Source organism: Dama dama, chromosome 18 (genome assembly GCF_033118175.1).
Source record: "Dama dama isolate Ldn47 chromosome 18, ASM3311817v1, whole genome shotgun sequence".
NCBI lineage: Eukaryota > Metazoa > Chordata > Mammalia > Artiodactyla > Cervidae > Dama > Dama dama.
The window spans coordinates 111336892-111361708 of NC_083698.1; the positions used below are offsets into that span (position 1 = coordinate 111336892).

At 58.5% G+C, this 24817-nt stretch overlaps 1 protein-coding gene across 3 annotated transcripts in view; it reads right to left on the reverse strand.

The window, feature by feature from the left end:
• CNPY1 (canopy FGF signaling regulator 1) overlaps positions 1-22685 on the reverse strand; it is a 59645-nt gene extending 36960 nt beyond the window's left edge. The window contains exons 1-2 of one of the 3 annotated variants that reach the window (XM_061166198.1): positions 22626-22685; positions 6792-6904 (exon numbers count right to left, since the gene is read on the reverse strand). In XM_061166198.1, coding sequence (XP_061022181.1) covers positions 6792-6890 — 99 coding nt within the window. In that variant the 5' untranslated portion in view covers positions 6891-6904; positions 22626-22685. Of the gene's footprint in view, positions 1-6791; positions 6905-21944; positions 22222-22625 lie in introns of those variants that run through there. The other 2 variants (XM_061166199.1, XM_061166197.1) reach the window with 2 other exon arrangements.
• Positions 22686-24817: the final 2132 nt, after the last annotated feature.

The window sequence follows — 24817 nt, forward strand, 5'->3', positions numbered from 1 at the left end:
GAGCCACAGCTACTGAAGCCTCCAGCTGCAACTACTGAAGCCTGTGTGCCTCGAGCCTGTGCTCTGCAACAAGAGAAGGCACCGCAGTGAGAAGTCTGTGCCCCCAACAGAGGGCAGCCCCTGCCGGCTGCAACTTGAGAAAGCCCGCATGTAGCAACGAAGACCCAGCGCAGCCTAAAATAAATAGATTTTTTAAAAAAGGATTCTTTATAGAAAAAAGTTCAAATATAACTTGTTTAAAAAAATAAAAGAATAAAAGGAGAGGTAAAAGAGAAGATGACACACAGTCAAAGCCGTCAACCAAACGAATGACAGAGATGCAGCGAACCCCAAGTGTAGTCTGGAAAACGAGAAAGGCCGCTCCTTCTCCTCTTTCTTCTCCGGGAGAGAGGGGAAAGGGAGCCTGGGAGGAAAGCAGCCAGGCTGCCGAGGACTGAACACACAGATTCTGCACATGTCCTCTGGACGCCTGAGACAGGAGATCCGCTCATCTCAGAGACTGGGTCCTGGGCCCCCGCGGCTTTAGAGGGAAGAATCGGCGACAGAGACAAAGGTGACAGCCCCCTGACTCCAGCGCTGCCTTCCCGGGACTGTCTGAACCTCCACAGGACAGGGATGGAAGGCAGCCCCCCATAGCTGACCAGGTGGGCCACCAGGAGCAGGGGCCACACAGACGGGGGGTGGCCACCTGCCTGCTTCTGTCACGTGTTCTGTGTAGCAGAGAGCTACGTGTGCCTTCCACCTCACTGAGAGCAAGGCTACTTTTGAGAATTGGAACTCCTGAAATGACATGGAGTTCTTTTGATTTCTCAGGGAAAAAAAAAAAACAACATAACTCAATTTTTAAAAATTACACAGTAGTCATCTGTTCACGATGGGAAAACATTAGAAAGATGAGCAAAAAAAAAAAAAACAACAACAAACGAAGCCTCACAGCAATGCCAGGATGACCCCATCATCATCAAGGTGTATATTCTGTGCCCCTGTCTCCCAAGACCAGATGCTCACTCATGGGGAGTATCTGTATATACTGAGTAGTCACTTCTTTTTTGTACTTGAAAACTGCACTGCACCTTTCTGATTTTCTTACATGCTGATTCACGGGTCCATGTGAACATAATTTTATCTTCAGTTGTCAAAGTAATAAATTGATTAAGGTGTTAACCACTGCCTGAATATTCATTGTAAGGACTGAAGCTGAAGTTCCAATACTTTGGCCACCTGATGGGAAGAGCCAACTCATTGGAAAAGACCCTGAAGCTGGGGAAGATTGAGGGCAGGAGGAGATGGGGATGACAGAGTGTGAGTTGGTTGGATGGCATCACCCACTCAATGGACATGAGTTTGAGCAAACTCCGGGAGGTGGTGATGGACAGGGAGGCCTGGTGTGCTGCAGTCCATGGGGTTGCAAAGAGTCAGACACAACTTAGCCACTGAACACACACACACTACGGGCTGACAACATCCCTAAAACAACATTGGGGTTGTCCCCCAACTCCTGCTTGCCAGTGTAGCTTCCAGTCCTGCAGCCATCCACACCATCTCTTTCTATTGCTTGCAGGAAAATTCAAGAGAACTCAGGACTGTCCCCCAACCCCGTTTCAGTCCCATTGCCACATTAGGGTCTCCACACTGTCTCTGAGCCCTTGCGCTCACAGCACAAGGCAGAAGTGTGGACCAGCGGGTGGCCACCTGCCACAAGACCACCGCCCCCCGACCCTCAGGCTGACAGACTGCCTCTGTCGCCCCTCCTCTCCTCAGGCAGTAGCCCCCACCCCAGGGCTGGCCTGACCTCCCGGGGACTCCCTCCCGGTGTCCTGACTGTAAGATACCATCCGGACTGTCTTGGGGCTGGGGTGTCAGGTCTTTTGGACAAATTCCCCACTTGTTGAAAAGGAACCTAAGGCAACACTTTTCCATTTTTCTGTTCTGAGGGCTGTCTACGGGTGACACGGGGAGACGGGTGGCTCACTGGGGGCCACGAGGAGACTCCGCCCACCAGGCCGAGCTCTCTTTCTGCCAAGATCGGCAGACAGGAAAGGCAGAAAGGGGCTCGGTCACCCCTGGGGTCCCTGGGCCTCCAAACTCACCCCCGGGGCCACCGGCATGCAGACTACCTCCTGTGTAGGACAGGAGACGCTGCTTTAGCTGGTTGGCCCGTTGTTTGAGGCTGAGCGCTTCCCAGGGCTGCCTTTTTGAAATGAGTAGCTTGAAACCATCAAGCTCTGATGCCAGGAGTGGGGACGAAGGCCAGATCGTCTCTCACCGCCGTCACACGTGCTCACGCTGCTCCCTTCTGAGATCTGAGAACTCCTCCTCTCCATCATCCCCAGCGCGGGCTGAACACGCACCAGGCGTCCTGGCTCAGGGTGGCCCCGGGGCCAGAGCATAACCTCTGAGCTATGGCTACTGGGAGCTGGGAGCCAGGCTGCCGGGGCCCCCGCTGGGCTGGGGAGACAACCGTCGCCCCCAGGGCACCTTGGTCCCTGGGTCCACGGACAGCGCAGACCACCAAAACCCAGCCCTGCTTTCTGCTGTAACCCCTGGAGGAGAGGTTCTGTTGGTTTCCGCATGGGGAATAGCAATTCCTGTGGCATTGTTTGGGTACAAATAGTCCTCCAGAATGAAAGACCTTTAGGCTGCGGTCCCATGCTGAGAAGGGCCATCTGGGGCCGTGGCTCTCAATGTTTGGGACGTGACCCACTTTTTCCAATGCAATTCCTTACATAAAGTGTCAGGAGACAATAGCTTCCTTTGTCAAGATGCACTCTGACACTTCACATACATGTTTCCACGCCAGTCTCACCCCTGGGTGCTGACTGGTGGCTCGCTGGTTGGGGGGCAGCCCGCAGTCTGACCATCAGTAGGGGACTGAGTTCCCCTCTGTCCCCCAGCTGGCCCGTGACTGTCCAACACTCAGCCTCTCATCTCACTGGCAAACAGGCCTCCGTGCTGCCATGAGGATGTTCCAGCAAATGAGACTTCTCCTCATCTCAGCACTGCACGCCCCTCCCCTCAGGCCTGCCCGGGTCCGGGGCCCAGAGCCAGGCTGGGCACCCCAGGCTCCGCTGTCCACTGAGTCTGCAAAACGCCATCCAGGCCTTGCTTGGTTACCACGCAGAGAAAATGGGGCCTCTCCCCCAGGGCTCCCGGCCCACTATGCTGGGTGGGGAGCTGATGGTGGCCCGGTGGCCCTCCTGGGGAGGGGGACCAGAGGGGCACTTTGCCTGAGAGGGCCTCACGGTAACTGTCTGGGTCTGGGTTTCACTGGAGGGTCATTGCCCCCTCCCCTCCCTTCTCCAAACATGTGCGGGGTGGGGGCAGTGTCTGCGGAAGTGGGGGCAGAAGGTAAAGGTGGATCTTCCGGGGGTGGCTGGGGCCCAAGTCCACTGGGGCTGGTCCAGAGCGGGGGGAGCGCTCCTGAGAGGTACCGCACCCAGGAGTACTGGACCCCTTCCCTGCACTGCCCCACCCCCAGTCTACCCCTTTCTGCTCACCGGAGAAAACTCTAGGAGAGAGCAGGGTTCCTGGAGTCAGTGGGAGCCCCCGGGGAAACGGGAAAGGCCGCATCTGCCACAGCTCCCCGACCCCAACCCCGACCTCCCACCCTAAACTGACCTCCCACCCCGACCCTGACCTCCCACCCCATCCCTGACCTCCCACCCCAAACTGACCTCCCACCCCAAACTGACCTCCCACCCCAACCAACCTCCCATCACAACTCTGAACTCCCACCCCAACCCTGATCTCCCACCTCAACCTCAAACCTGACTTCAACCCTGACCTGACCCCACCCAAGTCCCACCCCATCCTCCCAGGGCTGGCCCTCTGGATGTCCCCACCTCCCAGCATCCTACAGTGGCCACGCAGGGGGCGTGTCCTGGTGTCCATGGTCCAGCGAGCAGCCTCCAGGGCAGGCCGCCCTGCACAGGGGTGTACGGAGCTGAGAGAGGAAAGCGGGGAGCAGGGCTCAAGGCCAGGCTGACCCAGGGCCACGGGGCACGGGAGAGCCAAAGCAGGGGGGGTCCAGCTGGCGGGCGGGGCCAGGGCAGGTCCTAGCCCCGCAGAGCCGGGCCTGCCTCCTGGAGCGGGTGCAGCCTGAGCGCAGGCTCCCCGGGGCCCCCAGCACGTCTCCCAGGCTCCCCCGGCTCCTGGACCAGGGGCTTCGGCTTCCCGGCTGGGATGCCCGAGGGAAGAGTCAGGGAATGGCACGAGGCGGGTGGATTTCTGCACAGGCCCCGCTGCTGCCTCTGCAGAGTGTGGAGGGCGGAGAAAAGGCCGTGGGGGAGGCGCGCGGGACACCCTGGTCCTCGGGCTGCGGCAGCAATGGGGCAGCAGGAGCTGCCGTCTGGGGGACACGTGGCCCCTCAGGGCCTGCCCCCGCCCGCGCCTCGTCTTCTGAGCCCACCTTCACGGGGGACGGAGCACGCTGGGCAGGGCCGGCTGCAGCCCACTCACCACGCGTGACCCAGCCCAGAGCAGCTAGCCACGTCCATCCCGCCACGCCGCCCTCCCCGGCGCCAGGCTGGATATGGGCGAGCAGGCTGCATGGACCTGTGCATAAACCGTCCACACCGCGCTGGAAATGCCAGCTCAGGCCTCTCAGCAGGGCCCTCCCCCTCCCTCCGACGAAGGCCTGTCTCCCGCCCCCCCCCCGGCCCCCGCCACCCCCAGACCCTCAGTTTGGAGGGCACAGCACGCCGGTCAGTGCTCCCCCGTCCTTGGAGAAACAGGACCAAACCAGGAAATGAGAACGCAGGACAGGCGGGAGGGGGGGCTCGCGCCCTTGGCCAGTGCGTCGGGACGCACCCTGAGTCTAGGCCTCTCCCAGCGGAGCGCAGGCCCAATCCCGCCGGGCGCTTGTTTTGTGTGTGTGTGTGTGTGTGCGCGCGCGCTTCTCAAACACCAAGTTGAGCACACATAGGCTGCGCGCTTGCTTGCAGCAGAAGGACCGAGAGATGGCTGCACACCAGCCCCGCTGGCAGGCCCGCCAGGCCCGCGTCCAAGGCGGCAGGTGAGGCCCCGACTTCACACTGCACGAGGCCTTGCCTTTCAAGTCCGACTGGCCGAGAAAATGGCCGCAGGTCTTTGAAGCCGGGGAGCGTTTCCTAAGCAGGTGGGAGGGAAGGCCGCTGGCTTCTGTGAGGCCTGGGAGCTGCCGTGGTCACTGGCCTCATGTGGGCCAGAGGCCGGGAGGCTGACTGCCAGCCCTGACCCCAAAGCCACACGGTTCCAGGACACATGGCTGGAAGCCCAGCCTCTTCGGGCACCGTGGAGCCTCCCCGTGCCGGCCTGGAGCGTCCGGCCAGCAGTGGGTCAGGTAACCCCCAGTCTAACCTTTTACCGTAGCAACCCTCCCTTTACTTCAGAGGCTGCACTGGCCCCAGCACACACACCTTCGCTGCCCTGTTGGATGGTGGGAGATGGTGTGGCCGGTGGAGGGGCCAGGGCTGCTCCCCTGCGCAGATCACTGTAGCCGCCGGGGCCACCTTGTCATGGGGAATCGGCCTGAATGGAGCTGCTGTGGGTGCACGGTGACACAAGTTGTCATGGTCCTTCCCGGGGAAGCACCTGAGTTATCAGAATTATCTGATCATTCTGGTGAATTACCTGGCGAAATTATGGGAGAAGGGTTGATGTGGGAAGGAAGGCCCTGCCCTTCTCGGGGTGGCTCCTGACCCAACACATCTATTAAAGACGCCCTTCAGAGTGTCCTGCTGGGCCTTGACCAGCCCACTCCCACGCTCTCTGATGGGCAAATGCTCCAGAAAGAGGTGGAAAAAGCGGACGGCCCACCTCGGCCATTTGTCCAAGCGCTGGGCCAAACCAACAGGAAATCCAAACCCAACTTCCGTTCAGCCCAGAGCACGTTGGGTGACGTGGTGCAACACCTTCTCCAGCCTTGATTCACTTGTGTGTGTCAGTCGGTCGGTCGTGTCCGACTCTTTGCGACCCCATGGACTCTAGCCCATCAGGCTCCTCTGTCCATGGGATTCTCCAGGCAAGAATACTGAGGTGGGTTGCCATGCCCTCCTCCAGGGGATCTTCCCAACCCAGGGACTGAACCCAGGTCCGTCCACATTGCAGGCAGATTCTTTACTGACTGAGTCACAAGGGAAGCCCTATGTTTGGCTTAGGATGACTGTGAAATCTCTTACTCGTCTGGGCACTTACCACCTGAGTGCGGGGTGGGGGGAGGAGACAGGAGCCCAGGTTCGCCCTGGCCCCATCTAGCCCCTCCCTCCTGGGTCCTCAGACCCCTGCCATCAGACACTCACGCTGGGGCGGGGCGGGGCGGGGCGGGGGGCCCTCCCGGGGGCATCCCTGGAGGAAGCATATCCATCTTTCCACTCAGATGAGTTACTGGGTCTGTCTCAGAGATGGGTCTCGCATCCTTACCCCCAGGAGGATCATCTGCGGATCGTGGCGGCAGGGGTGGGGAGCCGGGGGGAGGTGCTCAGCCTCTGAGGTCCCTAGGCAGCCCCTGCAGCCGCTCGGGGTCCCCTGCAGGCCTCGCCCAAGAACCGTGGAAGCGCTATTTTTATCCTGATGCGCAATAGTGCCAGAACGCCTTCCGACTTGACAAGACACAAAATTTAGGTGCTGGGAGAGAGACTTCAATTTCAAGCTTAAAGATTACTTTGGGTCCCCCAGGACTCAGAAGCAATTTAGAGCTGATACCCTGAACAAGAGAAAGGTTAGAAGATTAAGACCAACTGCTGTTTGGATAAATGGCTGGTAATTGCCCGCACCCGCAATTATACACGGGGACATAATTTCTTTTCCGCTACCTTTCTCCTCTCCTGCGTCCCGTCAGGATTCATTCGGAAGGAGCCCACCTTGGTCTTCTCCTGCCGAGCCTTGGTGACGTCGTACTCCACTTCGTCCATCAGCGCTCTGCACGCTAAACAAGGCAAGAAGCGCGCATTACTCCTGGAAGGGCCCCCGCCCCGAGCCCCCGTCCAGCTGCAGAGTCACGAGCCCGCGGTCCCCAGGGCTGGGACGGCTCCCCTCCTCCGGTCGCTTCTGCACAGGCTGAGACGTGCAGAACTTTCAAAGACAGCCAGACCGAGGCTTCCTTTGCTTATCCTTTGGCCCCCTGTGTTTTTCATAAACCACATACGTTTTACATTTTCATGTAAAACACACCTTTTGTTTTTGTTAAAGAATAGAGAGACCTCCGCTCCGAATCCTTCAGAGTTCCCTAAGCCCCACTGGGTCACAGTCATTACACCCACAGAACCTCAGCAAAGGAAACATGTTGTCCAAAATGGGGCCCTGCTCCCAAAGACACTCTTTGGCTGAGTTTAAAATCTCAGGGAACCTCTGAAACCGACCTCCTTCTACCCAGCTCTATAGCTGATTCTGTGCCTCTTCCCAGGCAGGCCTGCCCAGCTGAAAATTCTTAGCAAGAAAAAGTAAACGAAGTGATGCCTCCAGCATCAACCTCTTTTGCTCAACAGGACGCTGGTTTTAAACGTTCTGTCTTTGCCCCCATTCTGACACGGATGTCGGAGGAGCCCAGCAAAGCCTGGGCTGCTCACAGCCCCTCGCCTGGTGTGAAACGAGGCGCGAACACGTTTTCTGTCTGATTTGAGCACTGCATTTCAGGGGTGAACAGCATAACCTTTAAATTCCCAAATCTGAACGCCGGCACGGCCGACCTTGGTTTTAGCTCTGTTTCCTAGTTAGCATCACCGACTCAATGGACTTGGGCTTGAGCAAACTCCGGGAGATGGTGAAGGACAGGGAGGCCTGGCGTGCTGCTGTCCATGGCGTCGCAAAGAGTCGGACACGACTGAGCGCCTGAACAGCAACCCACTGTACACCAGAGTGGAATGGCGTGGGCTCAGCCTGCGTCACTGGCAGCAAGGGCCAACCACAGTCTCGCCGACGCCGACACTACAGACACGTCCTGCCTGCCCCGTGCTGGGTCGTGAGCCACGCTTTCGACACTCCTCGGAGCCTGGAGAGTGACCCTGTGTCACAGTGAGCCTTAGAGAGACTGGAGGACGTTCCCCAGTTCCTCTCCGCAGGCCGCTCAGAGCACGTCTGTGCGGACGCGGGCAGGTCCGTGATTGAGAGTCAGGCCGTGGGTCACCCAGCCCAGCTGCTGACCGGGTGACCCTTGGGCAGTGTGAGCCATCCTTGATCATTAGGGTTACCTACTATGGAGGCGCTGGCCCCCTGAGCAGCACCCGCTCTTTCTCCATCCTCAGGCCTCCAAGAACAGCCCATCAGTCCAAGGAGACAGCAGGAGCTGGAAGGGCAGCGGGCGGTTGCCCGATGCCAGGAGAGCCTGGCATGCCTGCTCCTCCATGCCCAGCCTGCAGCCGCATGCCTCCATCCCAGTTTTCTGGGCCTCGTAACTTGGCTCTGGAGCAGGCATCCCAGCACCCTCCTGAAGGCCCTTGACCCAATGATGTCCTCCTGTCGCTCTGGACCAGTGCCCTGGGCACTCGGGGCAGCTCTCCTGGCCCCCTGGATGGCAGCCTCCCTCCTCTGTGAGGGGCCTCAGCCGCTGCCCTTCCAAGTCCATTACAGTCCCAGGAAAGGGTCTCCAGGGGGGTCCCTGACCCGCCGAGCCCACCGGCCTTGCAGCTGGCGGATGGCCCGGCATCTCGGCCAGGAGGCCTCCTGGGAACAAAGCGCGGGTGACCGCTGGCTGCAGCTGAGGACCACTCAGGATCCCTGGGGACGGACAGGTGTGAGGAAGGATGTCCTCGAGTCTCCTGATGCCCTTCAGTCCTTGCTTCTAGGAGGGGAAGGGAGTGGGAACCAGTCTCTCGGCCGCAGGGAAGGGAATGGTCAGTGCGAAGGGGCAGTGGCTGGTGTGGCCACAGGGCTGCGAGGTGGCTTCCAGGGAGTGATGTGGCTCGCCCCCTGCCCAGAGGACAGCCTGAGGAGCCCCACGGAGCAGGGCCCGGGGGACCAGGGGGCTCCATGCTCCAGCAGTGCCGCCAGCCCTTCCTGCTACAGCTGCCCGCTTGGAGGGCAGCGGGGTCCCTGTTCACAGCCCGGGGCTTCCGAGCCTGCCCTGGGGTGCCTGCTTCACTTGCTCTGACTCACTTAGCTCTCTCTTCGTCAGGGGGTGAGGATAACCTAGAAGCCACCGAGTGTCCACATCCACTCAGCGGACTGCCCCCACCCTCAGCTGGACCCGGCAACCCTCCCGGGCCCCCAGTCCTGCCTGGCTCTCTGCTCTGTGTCTGCAGACTTGGGTTCCAGGATGTTCCAGGATCCAGCAGGTCTAGGATGTTCCAGGCTCTGTGGAGCCCACGGGGCGGACCTAGCCACTGTGCCTATCCCCGGGCTATCGGTCCTGTTAATGTCCTGCCCCTTTCAGCTCGGGCCAAGTCTGGGGAGCACCAGGACAGGCCGGGAAGAGGAAAGCGGAGTTGACGGCAGGGACGCCGTGGTCCCCACGCCCCCGGCCCTGCCTTCTCTTCTGTGGCACCAGCTGCCTGGAGTCCCAGCCTCCAGGGGCCAGACTTGCCGGTCAAGCAGAGTGGCTCAGGGCAGAGGTGAGCTCCACCCACGTGGAAGGCCGGGCTTCCCGGATAGCCCTGGAGGGCGTGAGGTCGTCCAGGCCTGCGTCCTGACCTCCCCGGCTCAGGGAAGGCGCTGCGCGAGCAGAACAGATCATTTCACATTTTCGCCCCAGGTCACAGAACAAGTTAACACAGTCACATCAGCGACCTGGGCCTCCAGATTTCTAGTCCGGCATTAATTTAAATGTTAATCTGAAATCTTCACTTAAGTCACTGGAGTTTCGAGTTTATTAGAGCAGGCGGCGGGCCTGGAGCCTCCTGGGGGGGTTGGCAGGTCACGTTGCCTGCCAGAGGGCGAGCCCTCCCCCCAGCTGGGCCCGCCTGTCTCCTCCCTCTGTCTGCCTCTTCCTCTCTGCCGGCCTCTCCTCTCTCTCTTTCTGGGAGCGAGATTTGGAAATGGGGAGGAGACGTGGCGGGTGTTCGGGGCCGTCGGGATGGTCCCTGGGGGCTTCAGAGGGCAGGTGGGGGGCACCCCCCTTCCCAGCCCTGAGGGTGGGGACAGTGCTCAGGGAGCCTGCAGTCTGCCGGCCCCCTCTGCTGACACCACTCCCGCAAGAGAACACGCGTGACCTGGGGGTCCAGACCCCGCACCCTGCTGGGCACACGCCCTAGAGGCTCAGGAGTCACCCGCGTTCAAGGACCTGTGGTCTGCAGGGTGATGCCAGGAACAGGGGAGTCCCAGGAATAGATCCCCAGCCAGGCCCTCAGGGCGCTTGTGTTTGCCTGGAGGGCGGCCTGCTCACCAAGGGGCACAGAAATGAGCAGTGCGGGGTGGGGGCTGCAGACACCTCGCCAGTGAGGTGAGTGAGGCCACCTGAACCCCCAGAGCCGCTCGCAGCTCAGCCAATTCTGTGCACCAGCGTGGACGACCAGCAGATTCACTTGGGCAGATGCCAAGACACAGACCCGGGTCCCAGCCCAGGAGGGGCCCAGGCTCTGCCTGCATCCCACCACCGAGCTACCTGTCTCTGCTTAGTGGGGCCCCAGCTCCTCCGGGGAGATGAGCCCTAACCCCCGAGGTGGGGGCTGTCCTGAAGAGGGCAGCTCCCCGACCCTGCCTGTCAAGGAACCCTCGGTCTCCTGCGAGTGGACGTGGTGGCCAGCACTTAAGTCTTTCTTGAATGTTTTGTCCACAAGACGCCAGAAGTGTGGGGGCTGGGGGGATGCTGTTCCACGAGGGGTGGGTGGGAAACGAGCTGAGAGGCCAGTGACGAGCCACACCAGTGACCCTGAGCTGGGGCATGGAGGGGCACAGCCCCCCGGGGAGTCCTGCAGGGCTGGAGACCCTGGCAGCCGAGAGCCCCCAGGGGAGGCATGAGTGCCAGCCAGGCGTGCGGGAAGCCGGCTGGGCTTGGGAGCGAGCCTCAGCTTCAGGCGCCCTGCATCTTGCAGCCACCTTCCTCCTCCCCTCCCACTCCCAGGGTCGTGGGCAGAACTGTGTCCAGCAGGATTTGTGCCTGGCCCCGGCCCCGGTGGAGGTGACCTTATCTAAAGACAGGGTCTTGGCAGATGGTCAAGCTCAGATGAGGTCATTAGGGTGACTGGGGTCTAGGAAGGAGAGGAGAGACCCAGAGACCGTCGCCCAGAGGGAGACACAGACAGAGAGCCTCGGGGTGGCAGACGCAGAGGCTGAGGCTACGCGCTCGCAAGCTGACGGTCATCAGCCCCCGCTCTATGTTGGCAGAGGCGGGAAAGGCCCTCCTCAGAAGTTTCGGGGGGAATGTGGCCTCGCCGACATCTCTGGACTTCAGACCTCTGGCGTCCAGACCGTGAGGAAATGCACTTCTACTGTTAAGCCCCCCAACACCCCTCGGCACCACGTCTCAGCTGTGCCAGGGGCAGAGACACAGCGCAAGGAAGGCAGACGGCATGGGCGGGGGCAGGCAGAGTCACGGGACGTGCGTGGCTGGGCCTCAGGGCCTCCCGAGCGCCGGAGACGGCCAGCTCCCAGGAGGGGGTGATCACCCCACCTCGGGAGCAGCTGTATCGGCCGGGGAACGATGGGTGTATCCGAATTTGAGCGATGGAATGACGCTATTGCGCGATTGTGACTTCTTTGTCCCGCTTTTCTCCTTCAGTTCTCTACCATCAGTATATTCTCGACTTGCTGCTCAGCGGTGACCGTTACAAAAGCTGCGTGTGAAATCCCACCGAGAGGATGCACCACAATCGCCTTAACTCTTCTACCCGCTCCTGTCAAGTCATTTCAGATGTTTAAAGGGGGGATAATTTGCCTCACAAAGGATCGTTATTAACAAAATAGCTGCTTTTTAAGTGAACTTGGGGACATCATTGTGTCTCATTCATCTGATCATTCAAGAAATAGTAAAACCCTGACCCTCTTCCGGCCCCGTACCTGCTGCAGGAATTACAATGGAGGGTAAGAGAAGACCACCGTCCTGACCACAGCCACTTGGGGTTTGCAGAGGACAGGGGAGTATGGGTCAGCTCCAGAAAGGAGACCCTCACGGGCTCTGAGATGTTCTGTGATTAAGAAAGGATGTATTTTGATGTCCTTCCGTCTTCCCACACTGCTGGGCTGGCCAATAGCAATGAAGGAGTGACGTGTGCAGGGCCAGGCCTCAAGGGGCCCGGGAGCATTCACCTCGGCCCTCTTGGGATGTCTGACCGTCCTGTTCAGGGCCCAGAAGGACCGCTGACCGAGAGGTCAGGTGGGAACAGGCGGAAGCCAAGGGCCAGCACCCAGACCCCAGACACTCCCTGGGGGCCGCTGCAGGACTCGGGCGCACGAGCTAGCGCAGGGGGGCCCGAGGCTGCCAGCCCATGCCTACCCAGCCCGGGAGCACGGCCAGTTCACGGACAGGCCTCTGAGGGTGGGCGGGCTGCACACGGCGGGTGAGGGTGGCTGGGTGCAGGTGAGGCGTGTCCAGGCTCCTTGGAGAGAGGGACCAGCAAACGCGAAACGCCCGAGTGAGGTCAGTGCGTCTGAGGGAAGTGGAAAAAGAAGCCCGTCCACATGCCTGAGCAGGAGCGCGTGAGAGGAGTGTGGCTGGAGAGGAGGCCTCGGGCTGGGCAGGTTTGTGAGTGGGGCGCCAGTCTCGGGGGTGCCAGGAACACATCATCCATCTACGCGATCGTCTGGAGGCTGAGAGCCCCGAGGCCACCTGGACCTGACGACTGCTACACAGTCCCTGTCCACCACAAAGCCCCTGATGACAGAGGAGAAAGGTACTGCAGAGCAGAGTCCTGGGTGGGGTCAGTAGAAGCACAGGTGGGGTGTATGGGCCCAAGATGGTGTCCATTATGCTAACAGCCGTGCAGTAGCTCATAATCCAATTTGACCAGTCCCTTATAAGCGGAACTTCGGGCTTCCCTGGTGGTCCAGTGGGGAAGAGTCTGTCTTGCAGTGCAGGGGACACTGGTTTGATCCCAGGTCTGGGAAGGTCCACATGGGCTTAGAAGCGCAGCAATGAAGCCCATATGCCACAACTACTGAGCCCGCCTGCTGCAACTACTGAAGCCTGAGCGCCTAGAGCCCTTGCTCCGCAACAAGAGAAGCCACGGCAGTGAGAAGCCCCGCAGCACAGCTAGAGAATAGCCTCTGCTCGCCACAGCCAGAGCAGGTCCTCACAGCAACAGAGACCCAGCACAGCCAGAAAAAACAAGCACAATTTTTAAAAAGACCTTACCTCCAAATACAATTAATTACATTCATAGGTACAAGGGGGGAGGGCTTTGACATATGAATTTAGGGGAGCGCAATTCGGGAATAAAGTTTGTCTCCGGATATAAAGACACCCCAGATCGGTGAGCACAGCGTCTCAGCAGCTCCCCGACTCTGGTTCCGCTTCTCTGCCACCCTCTTGACTTTCCGGCACAGGCGTGCAGTGTCACCTGTGGTCCTCAGCTTCCAAGCCTCAGATGTGACACCTAGAGTCTGAACAAGTATTTCCTTGCCTGTGAGCTCCTGTTTGTAAGGAAAGTTCCAGATGCCCCTGGCAGACTCCCACTGTCCTTAGCCAGAACTGTCCTGTGACCTGGCCCAGCTCAGTCACTGGCATGGAAATAAAATGATGATGTTTAGCTCAGACCAACTGAGATCTACCCCTTGGGGCCAGAAAGGGTGCAGCCTGGCCTCGGAGCCTCTCGGTCCCTCTGTAGATGGAGAAAATCCAAGTTCTGCCAGCAAGCCTGCGCTGCTCCCGGGGACCCCACGAACATCTCAGTGCTGGGCAGTGAGTCAGGGAGGCAGCAGGTGGGGGCGGGGCCTGGAAAGAGGAGGCCCACCAGCTGGTGCAAAGACAGAGCCCAACCCAGAGGCTCCCGCACGCATCTCCCCGCCCCAGCACGTCACCACGGCAACCCAGCACCCCAGCGACTCCCCATCGAGTTTTAACCCAAATTATATTTTCCAGATCTAAAAACAGAGGCGCTGTGAGGATTCATGTTAACTACCTGAAGGTGTGCAAAGATGAGAGATGCGCGGTAGAAAAGGCAAACCTGATCCATGATATTTTCTAATCGAACAGGCAAACCCTGGTTACTCACAACCCAAACTGACAGGCATTTTCCTCCCACACTCCTTTAAGAGAAAGAAGAACCTTAGGGTTTTCAGCGGCAGTGTTTGTTTCCCAGGGAATGTTCCAGCTTCACTGTAATTCTATTTACCTTTCGTCTCACTCCATCATCCTTGACGTTCAGGACAGCAGCCTTCGGTCACCAGGGGAAGAGATAATTACAGCCGGCAGATGCTGTTTACTCTGGGAGAAATATGGGAAGGTACGCCGCTGGAAGATTTCTGGTGCTAACAATACCAGGGTCTCTGGCCAGCCTTCAGGTGACTGGAAGTGCCACCAACACAAACGCCTCTTAAATCTCTTAGAATCTCTTTCTTTGGTTCAGGTCCTTCTCAACTGATTACTCTGAAAGTTTTTATTCTGTGCGTCTTGAGTATGAAATTTCTCTGAGACTTGGGAATGTTAAGAAAATTCTGGGCAAAGCATAAAACAGGCTGTAAGACATACTCAGAGCTATTTGAGTGGGACTTCCGGCCCTCTAGTCCCTGTCAATTAAAAACACCCTGATGTGATTAAAGATCGTGAGGGATGCAAGCTATTATATCAGTTCAGTTGCACAGTTGTGTCCGACGCTTTGTGACCCCATGGACTGCAGCACGCCAGGCCTCCCTGTCCATCACCAACTCCCGGAGCGTGCTCAAACTCATGCCCAAGCTATTATATCTAGGATGGACAGACAACAAGGTCCTGCTATACAACACAGGAAACTCTATTAGTATCCTGAGATAGTGGGAAAGAATACGAGAAATGTATGTATATGTATTACTGAGTCACTTTGCTTTGCAGCAGAAACTAACTATAGTAAGTCAACGATACTTCAGTTTAGAAAAGACCATTAGGGCACTGAACCCAGGCCTGTCTGGGGAGCTGGGGACCACATGCATGTGTGGGGGCTTCCACTGGTGGGCCCGCTGCATGCAGGCTCTGTGCTGAGGCCTCTGCCCACCATCACGATGAAGACCCACAGAAGCTCTAGGGCAGCTGCTGTGTCATCATCCCATTCGATAGAGGAGAAAACTGAGGCTTGAGCAAGGAAGAAATCTGCTTCCGGTCACACAGGACCACAGGGCAGAGATTCAAAAGCAGGTGCATCTCCAGAACCTACCATGGTCCCACCCAAATACCCTCTGTGTGGAGAGATGGTAAATCAAGCCAGCAAGGGCGGGCAGAGCGGGCGAGAGCAGGCAGGTGGGGCCGTCCAAGGACAGCGCGAGAGTGCTCACACGAGCCAGGTCATCTGGGAGGGCTCCGTAGAGAATGCTACGGCCCTTGAAATCTCCATCATAAAAGGTTTGGTTGTAGAAAGCTTAAATGCAAAACTGTCCTGAGTTCTAACGAGCTGATGAAGACATAGCCCAGGCTGGTATCATCCTGGGTGCTTGAGCCAGGGTGGGTGGATGCGCTCCCATCATCAGGGGTCCCTCAGTTCCTGCCAGAAGGACGCCTGCCTCCCACAGAGGATGCAGACACCTGCTGTCCCCAGGAGGAAACTGACTTCCCGATAAAGCACCCAAGGATGCTCAGGTCGGTTCCAACAAGACCACGGTTCCTGCAGGTGGGGTTGGGCTGGCTGCAAGCGGGAGGTGGGTGTGGGGGTGGGTCTCATCAGGTAATCCCACTCGGTGGTGAAGTTACCTGGCTGGTTAAGCTGGTGCTTCCAGAGCAGCGATATAAACCGCCCTGAGGGAACAGAGGCTCTGCAGACACACGCCCAACTACAGAAGGACGGAGGGGGAACACCCCACTCTGATGGCGACCCTGGCTCTGCACCATAACCTTGCAGTTCTTCTCTGCCCACGTGGGGCATTGGGTCAGCCGTCTGACTCTGGGGACTGAGGTGGAAGTGACAACCTGCCAGGTCTGAGCCCGGGCTTCCCGGGGCATCTCACAGCTCCACTGGTCCTCCTGCTGCCGTAACCTGGCCAAAGAAGAGCACGTCCCTCCCAGCCCGATGTTGGAGGAGGAGGAGTCACGTGTGGGACAGACCTGGACCCACATTACCCGGGAAAGCCGCCTGCTGAGCCTACACACATGAGTTAGTTGCTCAGTCATGTCTGACTCTTTGCACCCCATGGACTGCAGCCCACCAGGCTCCCCTGTCCATGGAACTCTCCAGGCAAGAATACTGGAGTGGGTAGCCATTCCCTCCTCCAGGGGATCTTCCCAACCCAGGGATCAAACCTGGGTCTCTTGCATTGCAGGCAGATTCTTTACCATCTGAGCTACAAGGGAAGACCTTCTAGGCGGTTGGCTCCCTTCAACCAGCAGACTTGGAGGGGAAAACGCCACTAGGACTTGTTTGTTATGCAGCAGTAGCTGGCTGACAGTGTACACACAAATCAAAGAAGAATTTAGAACTTAGACACTGGGGGTGGATGCCAGATGCTGGCTTGGGTATTTTGCTTTTCAGATCGAGTAGGTTATATAACAACACGGGGAAAGTGCACGTGAAGAAACACCCCACAGTGGTGTCAGGTGTTTTAAATGAATGAGGTGGGCCCAGGGTGATGTCCATGACACTGTTGTGAATCACCATGGCCCCAGGGAGCTGTGCTCAGGCCTGGCTCAGCTTCAGAAACACGGCATTAGCAACAGCACTCAGTAAACAGTTCCAGCTGGGCTTGTCCCAGGCATGTGGCAAGTGGGGCTTGGCCTCCCCTGTCTTCCTACCCTGGCTTCAGGTGAGTCACGGCTGAATCCCGGCATCTGCATGCTGGCCAGGACCCTCCGGGGCTCTCCGCCCTCGCCCGCCCATGACAGCTGCCAACGGCCAGGCGGCCCTTGGTGCGCGGAGAAGCACCTCACGATGGGAAGCACTGGGAGCGGGTGTTACCCAGTGCGGCCTGGCCTGTCCTGAATGCCTGCCACCCGGGACGTCACCCCCCCGGGAAAGGGACCTTGCCCACACCCGGGCTCCCCGGGGTTCGGCCAGCACGGGCCTCTGGGGCTGGTTTTGGGATGCCCACTAGAGGGGACCCCAGTGCAAATCCTGAGGGCCGCAAGAAGCGCCGTATCATTGGGGCCTGGGGACAGGGGGCCCTGAGAGCCAGACCTACAGAGCGTCCACATCTGGGCCCCCGCAGGGCTCCTGGACGACCGACAGGTGGGGCCGCCATGCTGTCGTGAAGCCCTGGCTTGTGGACAGGGGCCCTGCCTCAGCCTTTCTCCCACACCTCGCGAATTAGGCAGCGGTCCTGGCCCGGGGCCCTGAGTGACCAACTGCTGACCGCTGCCTCGGAAAGGGGTGCAAAAAGGCCAGCCCTCCATGCCAGGCTGGGGACCTGGGCTCGGGAGGAGGTGGGCATCGAGGCCAGGCGCAGGTGGGGGAGGCTCTGCCGTCTGCGAACAGGACCCCACGGCCAGGGCGCTGTCTCAGCACCCTGGACAGCGACCCCGCCGGGAGACGGTGGCCCTGAGCGCTGCCCACTCGGCCGCCTGGCCCCATCACTGCTCTGAACATCCCCAGCCTCCCTGAGAGCCAGTGGCATCACCCAGCTACCTGTGGGAGCCCGAGGCACACGGTCTTGGGATGAGGAAGCACCCAGGAACCCAACTGAGGTCAGCAACGGGGAAAACGTGAGCGGGAGGGACGGGAAGCCTAGTGGAGCACGTGGACCTCCCCACTCAGACAGAGGAGCTGAGGTCTCTCAAAGACAAGGACCCTCGGGGCCACTTGCTGGGGGGGTTGGGGTGGTGATGAAGAAAGAATCAGGGCCCTGGGGACATGGTGACTAGGAAGCCCCAAGCAAGCCACACCGAGCCTTTCCCAGCAGAAGGCCTGGTGGGGACACCGAGGGCTCCGCTTTCCTGGGGGCAGGCAGTCCCACGCCACCAGGCTGACCAAAGGGAGGTGGCTTTCATCCCTCAAGGTCCCCTACAAGTCCCCTCCTCCAGGGGACCTGACAGGAACCGAGCCGCTCTTTGCCGTTGCCTAATTCCCAATGAACTTGTTAAAGCATTTTTAGTGTAATGGAAACATTAGATCAATCCCGAGCAGCGATGGTTGTCACTAAATCAATAGCCTCCGTGGCGCTGCTGGCTGACGGCTGACACACACGCGTGAAGGTCTGTGAAGAGTTGCGGAGGACAGAGGACTTCCCCCTATGAAGCGAGGGGGCGCAGAGGAGGAGGGCCAGGAGAGGGAAACCTGCTCAGTCCACAGGTCGAAGCGCAAGAGGAGGGGGACCCAGTGACCGTCTCCATGCTACAGGCGCCCCAAGAATAGCAGGTGATGGTGGAGGGGGTCAGGACCAGATGCCCCATGCCGACGCTTGTGCAGCAGGGCCAGGGCAGGCCCACACCCAGCAGGGGCCTCCCACCCACTCCAAATGAGCCCAGTAGATCAAAGAAAGGGTCGGTGAGAGTGGAGGAAGGAAGAAGTCCTACGACAGGAGGGACTGCCCTGGGGGTGCAGTGGTTAGGACGCCGAGCTTCCAGTGCAAGGGGCACAGCTTCCATCCCTGGTTGGGAAGCTAAGACTCCACATGCCTTGAGGCATGGCCAAAAATTGGGGGGGAAACGGTAGTAAAACAGAATAGATGCTGGCTTTGTGCGGAGAATGGGGGTGAGGGTGCAGGCAGGAAGTGGGGGCCAGTTGGGAATAAACGAGGCCCGAGGTGCCGGTGGCTGCCCTGGCCTGCAAGTAGTGGACGGCTCCGCATGGCCGTGGAGGAGAATCACCGGGCAAGCCTCGGGCGGGGAGCAGAGGAAGGAGTCAAAGGTACAGCCTGGTCCTCCGCTCCTCAGCCAGGTGGAAGGTGGAGGCACTCAGGGGTCTGGGCAGGCGAGGTGGTGTGGGGCGAGGTCCATTTCGGAGGCGACGCCCTGGTAGGGTAGGCTCAGCAGGGTGGTCTCGGGTCCTGCGACTCAGGCTGCCACAGACAGAGGCCCTCAGCCACTGGCCCCCTCCCACCCTGGGGCCAGCTGGGTGTTTGCCTTTTGTCCTGAAGGGCCAGACTTCAAAACTGGCCACCTAACCAGCCAGGGTGAGCTCCCCAAGCTCACAGACAGGTGGCCTGACATTCAGGGATTAGGACCTTGCAGCCAAAATTTAAGCATCAAATATTTAAAAACACACACACACATACACATACACGTAAGCATATATACACATACACACATACCCAGACACATATACACACACATATACATATGCACATATACACAGAGACACAGAGACACACAGACACATGTACACATACACACATATACACACATATACACAGAGACACACTGACATTCACACAAACACATACACACAGAGACATACAGACACATAGACACATATACACACATACGTACACACAAACACATACAAGACATGTATACACATACATGCACACACACCCATATACACAGAGACACACATACACACATACATTCACACACACCCATAAACACAGAGACACGCATACACACACACACATACACACACATGCACAATACACACACATACCACAGAGAACATACACACACATACACGAACACGAGCCTCACGCTGTCCTGTGCAGTAAAGTCGCATCAGCCGATCTCAAAGCCACGGCCGAGGCTTCAGCTGCTCTCGGGGGTAAAGAGGGATCGGGCTTCTGCTTCCAGGGGCGCCGGGAGGGGAGGATGTAACTAAGGTCCTGGACGAGGGTGGTGGGGAACCAGGGGGTCACCATGGGGCAGGCCTGAGCCTCAGCATTCAGACATGGGAGGGGGACCACAAAGGAGCTGAAGAGGAGGTGGGAGAAAGCCAGGAGGGCAGAGGGCAGGAGGGCCCACGCTGCCAAGGGGGTCGGGGGTGGGGCGTGACTCGTCCTCCTCTGAATCCCGTCATGGGCATCCCTTCCCATCTTCTCACGCTCGGCACTGTTAAGGCACCTTGCTGCTTCCACAGCTTCTCCTCTAAGGGCTCACAACCTCTCTCCATGGGCCCTGGAGAAGCTCACAGGTACAAATGTCCACTGGTTCTGGAGTCACTCAGAGACGCAGGACAGCACGGGGATCCAGGCTGCAGAACCCGGGTCCGCGGACTGGCCTGGCACTGCCCCCCACCGGCTGAATGGCCTTGGGAGAAAAACTTCAGTTTTGCCAGTTTCCTCCTCTGTCAAATGTGGGCGATAATTCGATCCACCTGTCTTAGGTGGAGCTCCCACCAAAACAAAAGAGTGGGAGGGACCCGAAGAGGTGAGCAGAGAGGCTGCGTGGAGGCGGCCACGAGATTCAGTCGTTTGAGGGCCTGGAGCCTGTACTGAGCAGGGCTGGGTGCCTGGAGCCCATGGGCCAGACTTGGCCCTCTGCGTGCTGTTATAAATAAAGCTTTATTGGAACACAGACACATCCAATTGTTTGCATGTTCTCTACATTAGGGTTTCCAGGGTGGCGCTAGTGGTAAAGAGCCCGCCTGCCAATGCAGGAGACATAAGAAATGTGGGTTCAATCCCTGGGTTGGGGAGATCCCCTGGAGAAGGGCATGGCAACCCACCCCAGTATTCTTGCCCAGAGAATCCCATGGACAGAGGGGCCTGGTGGGCTACAGTCCGTGGAGTCACAAAGAGTTGGACATGACTGAAGGAACTCAGCACGCAATGAGAACCCGAGGCGGGTGGGGCCCAGCTCTGAGGATCCGGGAAACGGCTCCAGTGAGTCCTTGGGGATTCTCAGCAGATCACCTGCCCCCAGGCCTCGGGGACACCGCCCTCTCCCATCTCCCTCCATGGCCCCCAGCTTGAGGTCCCTTCTCCACCGTGGGCTCTACGGCTCCACCCCACCTGTCCCTCTGCACCCTGTCCCCAGGCCCTGGCCCTAAGGGACTCCCTCCTCCCGTCCCCCACCCCAACGGCGTCCAGGAGCCCAGCCAGGGAAGCAGGAACAGGTCAGTGACTGCCCTCTGACTGCCCGGACGGGCGTGGCTCCCCCATCCACCCAGAGACCAGTGGCCGCATGATGGGTCCGCGCAGAAGCAAACAGCAGAGCGGGGCTCATGCTTGACCGGAGCCAACAGACGTTTCTGCTGGCACGAGTGGCTTCCTGGTTCCACGGTCTCATCCCCACTGAGATGGCCAGTGGAAGCCCACGTGCTCCTCCCCAAATCCCCGATTCTCATTAATGACGCCCCACCCCTCGCTGTGACTAAAGGACCACCCTGAAAAGACTGAAAACCACCCGCAGGTTCTACAGTCCAACGGGCAAGCATACAGCCAAAACCTGGGCACGCAAGTATTCAAATCAGCTGTGACTAACAGGTCCCAGTAACTTGTCATCCCAGGAGAGACGTCACTAAAGTGCCCTGGGTCACACGTGCCAGCGTGACCCCACAGCTGAGCCAACACCCCAAGTTCAGTTCAGTTCAGTCACTCAGTCATGTCTGACTCTGCGACCCCATGGACTGCAGCACACCAGGCCTCCCTGTCCATCACCAACTCTCGGAGTTTACTCAAACTCATGTCCATCGAGTCGGTGATGCCATCCAACCATCTCATCCTCTGTTGTCCCCTTCTCTTGCCTTCAATCTTTCTCAGCACCAGGGTCTTTTCAAATGAGTCAGCTTTTTGCATCAGGTGGCCAAAGTATTGGAGTTTCAGCTTCAACATCAGTCCTTCCAATGAATATTCAGGACTGATTCCCTTTAGGATGGACTGGCTGGATCTCCTTGCAGATACCCCAAGACTGCCCCCAAATGAGGCCCACAGACAGGAACTGAGCACCCAGGCTCACAGCGGGGCTGGAAGAGGTTACACAGCCGCTGCCATAACCTCTGGACCTGAGCCCGGGCCAGGGCTCAGCGGGAACCCAGAGAGCTTTCTGTTGGGGTGCCGGGGGACTGTTGTGCCGCGGGGATGCCCGGCCTGTGCCGCACCCCGACACTCACCTCCACAGAATATGTCCGGTTCCTGGGGGTCCCGGGCCGCCGGCAGCCCCTCCAGCAGGGCCAGCATCACCAGCAGGGCCATGGGCCGCAGCGAGCGCGCCATGCCTGCACCACCTCCTCTCCGCGCCCTCCGGCCTCTGGGTGTCCCGCCGGGAGACCCAGCAGATGCCTGACTGCCCTAGTCACCCGGGAGACCAGCCCTCCCCTGGGCGCCACACCTGTGCCCGCATCCTGGTGCACACAGCTGCCTCCTCTGCCAGGCGGGCCACCGCCCCGGCCCCGCCCCAGCCCCGCTCCAGCCTCCAACCCCACCCCAGGTCCCCGTCCTGTTCCAGGAGTCCCACCTCCTTCCCACCTGTGTCCCAGCCCTGGGTCCCCACGCCCTCTCCGGGTCCCCTCGCCCCAGCCCTGGGCAGGAGGTCCCGTGAGCCAGGCCACCCGTGCTTACACCCCCTGCGTGCAGACCCTCACCCTGCAGCGAAGACCTGAGTGCCCCGGGTCACTTGGCCCTGGAGGGCCTTGCTCCAGACACTGCTCCAACGGATGAAAGGCATGTCCTCCTGGGCATTCTCAGAAGGCCCCAGGAGTGTCCCAGCCCTTCCTAGGCTGTGGGGACACTGGTCCTACCCACCCCCCCAGGCCTGTCTCCCAGTCCCCTCCATCAATCCTGTTTCTTCCCACCTTGTCTCCACTCACCCCACAAGCTTGAAAGGGGTGGATGAATTAAGCATCACATTTACATTTTAACAGGAACTGCCTTAAACATCAGCAGGGCATCCTTTTTTGTTCTTTTTTTTTTGCAAATGAGTCTCATGCAAACCCCATAGGAAAAGTGGCCAGGTGCAGTCTCATGGGGAACCAGGCCCCAGGCACACCCTGCCCGCCTGTCACCCCACACCCAGCTGCAGGCTGCCGGCAGAGTGTGGTGGAGAAAGAAGGATGGCACCTTGGTTCAGTGAGGGAAATGCTTTTTTTAATTTCCTCCAAGTAATCTGAATAATTTCCTCCATATTCCCCAGATCCCTGCTTTCTCTGAGTGAGCAGAAAATGCCAGCTCTGTAGTGTGCTTCTGAGCACCTGGTCTCCAGGATTCTGGGCCATTGAAGGTGAAACTGGGGGGTATTTCGCGGGGATGGGGGGAGTGGGAGAGATGAAAGAGAGAGAAAAAAGAAGGGCGAAGGGAAGGGGCGGGGGAGGAGGGACACTGTCGCCTCGCAGACTCGCCATTCCTCTAGGGAGCCGGGCACCCTTGACTGGAGAAGACGTTTTTGGAGACCAAATTTGAGGTACTCACTCTTTATTGCTACTGGGGTGTCACTGCCCCCAGGCTGTCTGGAAGAAAGATGAGATTTAGGTACACATCGGTGTACACCCAAGTGGCGCTACTGGTAAAGAACCCGCCTGCCAATAGAGGAGATGTAAGAGACACGGGTTCGATCCCTGCATTGGGAAGATCCCCTGGAGCAGGGCACAGCAACCCACTGCAGTATTCTTGCTTGGAGAATGCCATGGACAGAGGAGCCTGGCGGGTTATAGTCCATGGGGTCGCAAAGAATCAGACACGACTGAAGAGAGTTAGCATGCTCACATATAGACACACTCACCCCAGTGCACACACGTCTCCATGGCTACATCGAGACGGATGAGTTGATACCATACCTCCAACCCAGTCCAGAGCCTCGGGTTCTTTATAACCTTCTCCCTTTGAGGCGTTACCAAATCCTTTCTCCGACAGCAAGAGCCCCGCCTTCCGTTTCCCTCACAGGGTGTCTGCGGCTCAGCTCCCTGCCTGTCCAGGGGGACACCTAAGCATCCAGTCACCTTATGGCCCTGCTGCCCATCGCTTGGCCCCAGCTGTGACGGGTCATCTGGGCCCAAGGAACAGGGTTTGGTTCTGATAAAAATAGCCTCGTATTATAGTCACCTTCGGAGGAGTGCCGAAGAATTGATGGTTTTGAACTGTGGTGTTGGAGAAGACTCTTGAGAGTCCCTTGGACTACAAGGAGATCCAACCAGTCCATCCTAGAGGAGATCAGTCCTGGGTGTTCACTGGAAGGACTGATGCTGAAGCTGAAGTTCCAATACTTTGGCCACCTGATGGGAAGAACTGGCTCACTGGAAAAGACCCCGATGCTGGGAAAGACTGAAGGCGAGAGGAGATGGGGACGACAGAGGATGAGATGGTTGGATGGCATCACCGACTCAATGGACATGAGTTGGTGATGGACAGGGAGGCCTGGTGTGCTGCAGCCCATGAGGTCGCAGAGAGTCGGACACGACTGGGCAACTGAACTGACTGGTATTCACCTTTCCCTCCCACGGTATCACCTAAGGGAGACTTAGCCATTTGCTCACATACACTGTTTACATTAATAGGACCTTGACTTTACCTTTAAACAGAGCAGCAGTGTGCCCAGCTTAGAGATTCCAGATCCCAGCTCCGCTGCTCCTAGGTATGGACGCTGGACTAATTTCTGACCAGTGAGACATAGCAGGACTTGGGGGGAAGCAGGACTTCTGAAAAACTCAAAAGCAGGAAGACAGCGACCTTGAGTCCCTCTTGCCTCTCCTTTGTTCTTCTTGCTTCTTCTTTGGAATGTGGATCTGATGCCTGGAACTCCTGCAGGCCTCCTGGGCCCTGAGGCAGCCTCAAGGTGGGAAAGCAGAGCAAGACGCCAGGACTTTGGGTCCTGATGCTGATGTCCACATCAGCCCATAACTGCTGACTTTGGGCCTTCCCTCAGTATAAGTGAAAAGTTCATTTCCACCAGGTTTAAGCCATTGTTACTTTTAGTATAAGTTGGTAGAGAGCTGAATGAAATCCCTAACTGAAAGAGCAGAGAGGTGATTTCCCCCCCTCCCTCTAGGGAAGC